The sequence below is a fragment of the Nicotiana attenuata genome, unplaced genomic scaffold, assembly GCF_001879085.1.
Source record: "Nicotiana attenuata strain UT unplaced genomic scaffold, NIATTr2, whole genome shotgun sequence".
Classification (NCBI taxonomy): Eukaryota; Viridiplantae; Streptophyta; class Magnoliopsida; order Solanales; family Solanaceae; genus Nicotiana; species Nicotiana attenuata.
Window position 1 is genome coordinate 69,001 of NW_017673818.1, and position 8,265 is coordinate 77,265.

General features: G+C 36.1%; 1 protein-coding gene across 2 annotated transcripts; it reads right to left on the minus strand.

Annotated features, from left to right (window-relative positions):
* Window positions 1–884: 884 nt before the first annotated feature.
* On the minus strand, window positions 885–8,041 carry LOC109217368 (hydroxyproline O-galactosyltransferase HPGT1-like). 2 transcript variants are annotated; one of them, XM_019381607.1, is made up of 12 exons: window positions 7,593–8,041; window positions 7,333–7,396; window positions 6,428–6,477; window positions 6,134–6,327; window positions 5,814–5,877; window positions 5,624–5,696; window positions 5,122–5,245; window positions 4,104–4,191; window positions 3,951–4,001; window positions 2,632–2,703; window positions 2,311–2,423; window positions 885–1,291 (listed from the first exon to the last, which is right to left on the minus strand). In XM_019381607.1, exons 1-12 carry the CDS (start codon window positions 7,706–7,708, stop codon window positions 1,269–1,271), a joined length of 1,032 nt encoding a protein of 343 aa, XP_019237152.1. In that variant the 5' UTR covers window positions 7,709–8,041; the 3' UTR covers window positions 885–1,268. The 2 variants fall into 2 exon arrangements, with proteins under 2 accessions (XP_019237152.1, XP_019237153.1); XM_019381608.1 differs by lacking the exon at window positions 6,428–6,477 and having other exon boundaries at window positions 6,134–6,317.
* Window positions 8,042–8,265: the final 224 nt, after the last annotated feature.

Here is an 8,265-nt window from a genome sequence, read left to right on the forward strand (position 1 = left end):
TAGAGAAACTAATGATGCACACAAATTAAAAGTAGTTGAGCACCCATAAACTAAAAATACTGAATAATAATCCTGCTAAACGTCTTGAATAGAGCATGACTGAAAAACAAAGTGGTAGGCTTAAGAGGCAGAGATAGAGTATTACTTACGGGTTCGGATGAATTAAGTAACATTGCTTAGATCCTGTATTTGCTTTAGAAAATTTATTAAATATGTATAAAACTCCAATGAGGACGAGACTGCCATAGACTTGAGTCGTATTGGGCATAAGATGTAGAGTATTACTCACAGGTTCGGATGAATCAAAAGCTTTTGCTTAAATCTTGTATTTGAGTTAGAAAATTAAATATTTAATTATGAAATCAGTGACCAAGATCTTGTATTTATATTAGGAAATTTATTAAAAATATATAAATATATTTAGGAACTCAGTATCTAAAACGAGGTATGAGTTTGATGGTACGCTAAAATCTATGAACTTCAAATCATGGTTCTGAATCCGTTAGACGAAGCTAAATTGGCTTTTCGAAAGGACCTTAAGTGGCACATGTAGGACAGAATAGGTTAGCAAATTTAAATTGAAAATCTTCTTATTTTTATCGGTGTGAGAATGATATATGATTCTCGAGTAAACATAGTACTAGACCACTAGCGATGAAATATAGTAGCAATTGTTATCCTCTGTTAACATTTATGATTGTCTCTGTTAACTTCATAGCCATAATTAAGTAAATGAAAATGTATCATATATTATCATTATAGTCTTTAGATGAGGCAATTGGTATAAGAAAAGCAGAAGTGCTATGTTCAAATATCATCACTGTGTATTTAACAAAAAATATTACGAGGAAATGATCACACAGTTCAACATGCATGATGCCATCTTGGTGAATTAGTCTGTAAATTGCTATTGAAGCGCACTCTAAAGGGATCACCGAACTGTATATTTCCAGAAAAGAATGTCCATAGTACACGATGAAATAATGGACAATGTCACTCTGTAAATAAATCACCATACAATGAATTTTTCCGACTATAGTCCCTATACTCCAAAAACCCTTTGTACATTCCTCGAGGGCTCGGTGTGCGCGAAACCAAGGTGCTCTCTACCATAGGGCTCTTGGCAGTTGAAGTCAAAAACTTCGAGCTCCTTTGCCCCAGCACCAAAAGGCAAACGCAAACTCCGGCATGATCTGTCTTCAAAAGTCAGATCTTCACAATGATTTGTGACATGAATGATTTCCACATTTACTAAAGAGGCGATCCAATCAAGCTGCTGCGCATACAGACCCTGAAAACCCGACATAGAGAAAACAAGAACTATTCATTATCATGATGGTTAAGCACAATGAAACATAATGCTGGTGTACATAAAGTACTTAAGGATGATATTTCCTTCACTGAAGCATGCACTTAAAAATCCTAAATACATATCTCATCACAACGAGCAACCTAGTCACCAAGTAACAATAGCAATGAAGTAGTAGTTCTTTTTCAAGTTTGTTTCCTGATTCTGCTAAGAAATAATCTTAAGGAGTATTTCTTGGATAAAAGCTTAGCAATATCTATACATCTGAACTCGTCAGTCAAGAGTGCAAAATGACTAAGATGAAAATAAAAAAGTAATTAACCTCAAATCAGTTCTTTTAAATAATGAACAACTGACCTCAAGTTCAAACTGTTTCTTGCATGCTGAATTTAGATTGAAATAGAAAGGAAAAGGTAACTTTGAGTGGCTTCACCAACAGTAATATTTTCCCCACCCCTACTAATATAATTTTTTTTAAAACCCAAATGCCTACAAATAGAATATCTCAGTCAACAATTCGCTAAAGTTCCTTTTCTAGTATGATATTTGGTCTCTTCTACAGCTCCCTACCAAGTGGATCAATTCTGGAAGGAAAGGACAAAAAGGGAATTGAGGTAGCATGTACTCCAGCTTCAGACTAAGTTAGTCCAAGCTTTCACATAACGATAGCATTATCAATATATTGTGAGTTTGCAACCAAGCTATCCCTATGTGAAAACCTTCTTTTTCCTAATAAAAATAATTCTCAGTGTACTCAGAGTCTCAGGCCAGTATAGCTTTATCCCCTAAATTTTATAGAGGAACAATTTATTTATAAATCAATAGCTCTCTATTACTTTAATATTTACTATGTAAATCATGTAAGTGGTCTTGTTGTACTAGAGAATCCACAACTCATATGGAAACAACTATTCATTTATACTATCAATAACTGCTGCAAAAGGAAGCAATTGCGTTTTCTTTTTCACTGTCCTTGATATTTAGGGGGGAGAGAGAGAGACCTGATGACCAGGAAGCACAGCAGAACTTCCCTTCATCAACGTGCTTCACATCAAGGCCGATGAACCAGGATCCAGCACTCACATCATCATGAGCATATGTGCGAAGTATTGATCTACAAAGTGGAGGGAGGCAAAACAGTAAGCATTTTACTATTGCCATCAAAATTGATGGAAACATCTGGTTTTGTTTTAATTTTTGAGTGAAGTGAAGGCTCTTGGCACCTCAGCATTTGCCGCTTCAACAAAGCTTGTTGGCAATAGAAACATATTGTTAATCACATTTCTTTTGATTAAGTACATTTTTAATTCCACAAATCTTACCTGTTGATAGAAATGAATTGAGCTAAGGCCTTTGATATCGCAAATATTTCACCGGAAGCGTGCCTGAAGTACCTGTTTGCAAAAGAGTACAAAAAAGATGAAAGAATTAGCATCCAAACAAGTTGCAGAACTCATCAGCATGCAGATCTTGAGGTTTGTCATGACTGATTAAATATCAGCAGAACAGCAGCATGACCAGAAAAATCAGGAGTACATATCTACTTTTCTTCCTTTTACTTTTTTTTTTTTTTTTGGGGGGCGCGGGGGGGAGGGACTGCCATTCTCTTAGCTCCTCAACCTTGGTTAGGACTAACCTTGCCTCCTAACCATCAAGGAGGAGCAGGAGCACAGTATTCTAAATGCTTAATATTCGTATCCAGATTTTCTTAATAATGAAACCTGTTCTAAGTGCCATAGATACTTGCAAAGTTGCAGTTTCTACTATTAGGCAGCTTGGCTAATGCAGCATACTGGGGATAGAGAATTCTACACATCTATGAACCCCGTATCTCTTAGCCTCCTAATGAGACGAATAACATGAAAGTTACATGTTCTCAGAGTTTCATGATAGCAGATGCTCTCATTTCACTCCTCCCCTTTTGCTAGAATTTTCAAATACTATGTAATCAGCATTTCAGACGTCCGAGTTGGAATTACTGATAGAGAGAGAGAGACGCAAGTTTGGTGTATGTTCCAAAAAATTAAAATTCCACTTTCCTAAACTTCCCAGTTTGTTTGCAAGCCTTTTATTTATTACCCACACAAAACAGCAAAATTTTCCAGCCAATGCACCTCTTTTTTAGGCTGTAAAATCACTGGATTTCAGCCCTAAAAGAAAGAGATTACTCCCTCTCTATCCTGCTTCATAGATCAAAATAACAAGTTTTGGAGTTCAGGAAGCAGCAGAAGCCTTAGATTCAAGCCAAATAATGCTATTAAGCAAACCATTCCCTAGAACCACGATGATAGCAAGAAAATCGAAGAACCAGAATGTCAAGAAAGCCCCTCCTGGTGGCAGTTATACATCTCTAAATAATCTCCATTCACAAATATTGTGTTCAACTTCTCCAACAAATATTAGCATAAGGAAATTAGCCTACTTCAAGGTTGCTAACACAAAGAATAAAGAACGGAGAAAAGGAAGAAGATAGCAATCCAAAATACAGCATGATCAATAGTTTCAATCAAGAGTCATCAGCAACTAGCACCAGACAGAAGAGAGGTATAAATACAACACATGCAGCAGTAAACCTCTATAGTCATATCTAGCACTGCTTGCATCGGCCAGATGATTTACAGTAATAGAAGGAACAACTCACGATTTTCCATCCCCAAATTTCCACCATTCTGGCTCATACCATTTGTTTTCCCTGTGAATAAGAAATAAAATTTAGGTTATGGTTAAATTTACTCTATTCTCAGATAATTATTTCAGCAAAATAGCAATCATCCAATTAACAAGACAAACTCACGGCTGTGAAAAGACTTCGCCAGATTTCATACACCCTATGTAGACACGAGGCTTATCCAAATGGCTGGCAAGTACGGCTCCAACAGCATCTGTGGATAAACTAAAGCTAATAAGCATGAGGCATTTTTTTAATACATATATATATATATATGTGTGTGTGTGTGCGTGTGTGTGTGTGTTAAGAATTCAGCATAGAAGATCATCAGATATGGGCTATGGTATTATGTTTCATTAGCTATCTGTTGTTGTATTCTGTAAAGGACATAGCCGATCCAGATTCTGCCTGATGGTTAGAGAGTAGAGACTAAGAAAATCCTAAAAGATTTCTCATTGGCATCTAGATAAAATCTATTGAATAAATAGACAATGATTTCATATTCATAGTTACTTTATTCTTTCTTTAATTAATCAAAAGAAACCCTGACATAAGGAATTCACGGTAGTTGTTGGAACTCTCAAAATCATAATTTAATCGGATTCATTTTGATCCTAGCTTTGGAAAATGAAGCGATATTTTGTTTGAACAACCTTGATGCAATACGGCCAATTCTACTTTTGCTCAATCTGGGTAATCAATCTAGGCCTGGTTGACCACACACTGGCACCATGCCTTATAATATTCAGGTAATATGGCACCACGTTGCAACAGCCTTTTTGTACATTTTTGTGACTTCATATAAAATCCTTATTCACTCTTTGAGAAGCCTAAACCTTGACAAGAATGAAAATCTAAAAATCGCCTAGGTACTATTTCATTCTAGTTCTTTATTCCACTTCCAGATTCAAGATGCCAATGCTAACATACATGCCAATGATAACATACATTTGAAAACTCTTTAGTAGATCATATTCCCACACTTAAGTCTTAAGAAATTGATAATTTCAAATCTCCCATAACAGTTTCCTAAAAGAAGGCAAAATTAAATCATAGATAAGGGAAAAACATGAGCAGAGCGCAGACTATAGAAAATAAAATTGAAATGCTAATGTATGTACTGGAGGCTCCTAATACTGCGTACCGATATTAACATGGATATTGTCGTTGACCTTGGCATAAAACTCAGCATCCCAATGCTCAGCAGCATGAATGAAAAATAACTTTGTCTTTTTTGCTTGCTCTTGAGGGGACTCCACATGATCATTCTGCTTAGAAAGAAAATAACGTTAACATATCAAGTCTTGTAGATACATATCCTTCTAAAACTGGAATTTAGACAGTAAAGTAAACGGATTTTCAGAACACTGGTAAGGCATATACGTGAAGACATGAAAACAAGCCCGTACGACATGAGTATGTTAACAAAAAAATTTGATATCCCCTTTATTAATTATTATTTATTTCTGTGGTTGAGGAGGGATGCGAATAATCCAGGAAGATTTGATCTACTTTGATAGTTCGAAAACAACTGTCGGTCAATTTAATTCTCCAAGCTCGTTTCTTTTATGGTTGCAAACTTGCTATTTTTAGTAGATAACAAAACACTAAGCTTGTAAGAAATGATGTGCAAAAGATGCACATACAAGAATTATGAAGTCATTGGAACGCCTGCTCTCATCATCAATGGCTCTATCTGAACTGTCTCCGCGACTTGAACTGCATGAGGTGTAAAGTCAATTAAGTGCAAAGATTGAAAGAAGCATCTAGTAATCCTTTTTGCAAAGAGCATTATGGTGTATCCTTCATTTAGTTCAAATTTATCGAGGTAGATACCTTCTTCCTATGACGAATCGTATTACTATACCTTTCTCCTCCTCTAACTTTTTAAGAGCAGCACCTGCCAAAAATAGCTTAAAAATTTAGTAGAAAGAACGTTAAGTCAGTTAATTCATCATGATAGCGGTTATACTAACAGATACTTATAATTAAGACAAGACAACGATATTGCTAGGAATTCAACACAGTCCAGTCTAAATGTGTTCAACAGAGCTGAAACATAAGTTCAGCCTCTTAGTGGAGTTGGTTGAATTTTAGCTTCACAAGCCCGACCAAAAGAAACCAAGAAAAAAGGGGAGAGAAAAAGAAAGCCCAACCAGTAGGCATCCATGCTTTGCGGATCGCATCTCTGTTCTTTTTGTTGCCAAAATTTGTTGAGACACCTACAACAGCTAGAAGCTTTTTCTTTGAATCCCTCTCACTGTTATCCAATAGATTCTTCGATACAAAACCGTCCTGACTGGCTTTTCCCAGCTCTGTCTGAAGTGCAGCTAGCCTCTTCTGTTGTTCCCTGGCAAAGAAATCATCAGCCCGTACAGCCCCAGTATAAAACTCCAATATGAGGAGAAACTCTCCCTAAATTGGACAGAAATTTGCTATAATCATCTAACCTGCAGGTTATGATCTTCAATGTATCATCTACTGATATTGCCGAACGGCCCTACAAAGGAAGATAAGTATGTCTATCACCTTGATAAACACTAGTATCTCTGCTAAACTCGTCAGCAGCAATAAAACATCACTTAATTTGAGATCTTGATGCCAAGTTCCCAACATCATTAAACTATCCGAATTTTCCGAATATGAATATGATTATGAGGCTGTTTGGATTGGCTTTTAAGCTGTTTCAGCTTTTAAGCTCTTTTTAGCTTTTTTCAGTGTTTGGGAATGTCAGAAAAGTGCTTAAAATAAGTTAAAAACTGCTTAAAACAAGCCAAAGGCAATAAGCTGGACAACCCCAACTTATTGTTTTTTGGCTTAAAAGTTATTTCTGCTGAAAAGCCACTTTTTTTAAGCCAATCCAAACGGGCACTATATCAAATTAAGAATGGTATGAGCCTTGGTCTACCCAGCAATGCTTCATATCCAAATTCCTCTTTGTCTAAGTTTGGACTATATTGCTAGATTGAGATGCAGCTATTTGATCTCCACTTGGATCTTTTTTTTTACTAAACCTTTACTTCCGTATGTCCTAAGCGTATTAAGACAATATAGACCTTATAGTGGTTTCAGTGAACCAAATTTGATTCTTGAATATTTGGTTTCATACACGGTTACTAATTCATCTTGTGCCTCTGGTAAGATTAATTTAATGAAGCAGTTTATGTACGTTTAAAACCACCAACTTGCCCTTATAGTTGTACAAGCGAGATTGAAGAGCCCTCATGCTCTACTACTGGCTAATGTCCAACTTAATTTTTGTTTAATCATTTGTCTGTGGCCGAATTATTCGGGTAAAAAAATCAGCTTTACCTACCAATTTAATATAACAATACTACTACTAGATTGAAAATACCTGTCCCGTTCTCCTATCAAGCTCTTGAATAAGATATACCCTATTCTCAGAGTCCAGCCACAACCTGTCAATTACGCATTTACCAGTTGCCACAATTAATCATCAAAAAAAGAAACTTAAATATCAGTCATTCAAATAATCAACTGTACCTCAATCTCACAATCTAACTATTTTTACGCTGACTATCACACGTATATATATGCAGACATATTATACAAGAGTGAGTGTGTGTGTGTGTGTGAGTGAGAGAGAAAGGTTACCTTCCGGCGACATAAAGAGCAGCCATGGTAGAGAACATAGATAGCATTAAAAACGAAATTCGAGATCTGAAACCGGAGGTGGATGATAGCCGGTTACTGGACCCCCGGCCGTTCATTTCTTCTACGGCGTCGCCTCCGACGGAGCAATTCTCGTCGGCGGAGGCCGGAAGCAACAGCGATCGCTATAAGAGTCCGTCGAGTTTCAAGTGATCGGAGCTGATTGAGTTGCCGAGGAAATACAGTCCGTCGAACTGTCAGTTTGGGATTTCGAATATTTTATAAAAAAAATTGTTGCAACTAAAAATAATGTAATTTTTGGTAGGTACTTGAAGGTTCTATAAAAGTTAGATCTTCAAAATTTGAATGTCTTTCTTGATCACAGCCAAATTAAAATACGATACACTATAATTAACTTAATTCTTTTCTCCCTACACATACAGTTTAGTGACCAATTGACCAGCATTAATAAGATATTACAAAAATTAGATTGTAATAGAAATATATTGTAATAGGAATTGTGACACTTTAATCGCTAAATTATTACTTACGATAACAGGAAGGGCTCTATATTTCGATCGTCTTTTTGACATTTGTTGACTTAATTGGTTTTTCGTTTCCATCCTTGAATTAACCATGTAAGGGGGAGAAAACTCAATATTTCAATCTAAGTTGT

Coding starts and splice junctions, on each gene's coding strand:
- LOC109217368 (XM_019381607.1), bottom strand. CDS start 7,708: ATGAACGGCCGGGGGTCCAGTAACCGGCTATCATCCACCTCCGGTTTC. Junction 7,397..7,592: donor GCTCTTTATGTCGCCGGAAG/GTAACCTTTCTC, acceptor CGTAATTGACAG/GTTGTGGCTGGACTCTGAGA. Junction 5,697..5,813: donor CGATTCGTCATAGGAAGAAG/GTATCTACCTCG, acceptor CACCTCATGCAG/TTCAAGTCGCGGAGACAGTT.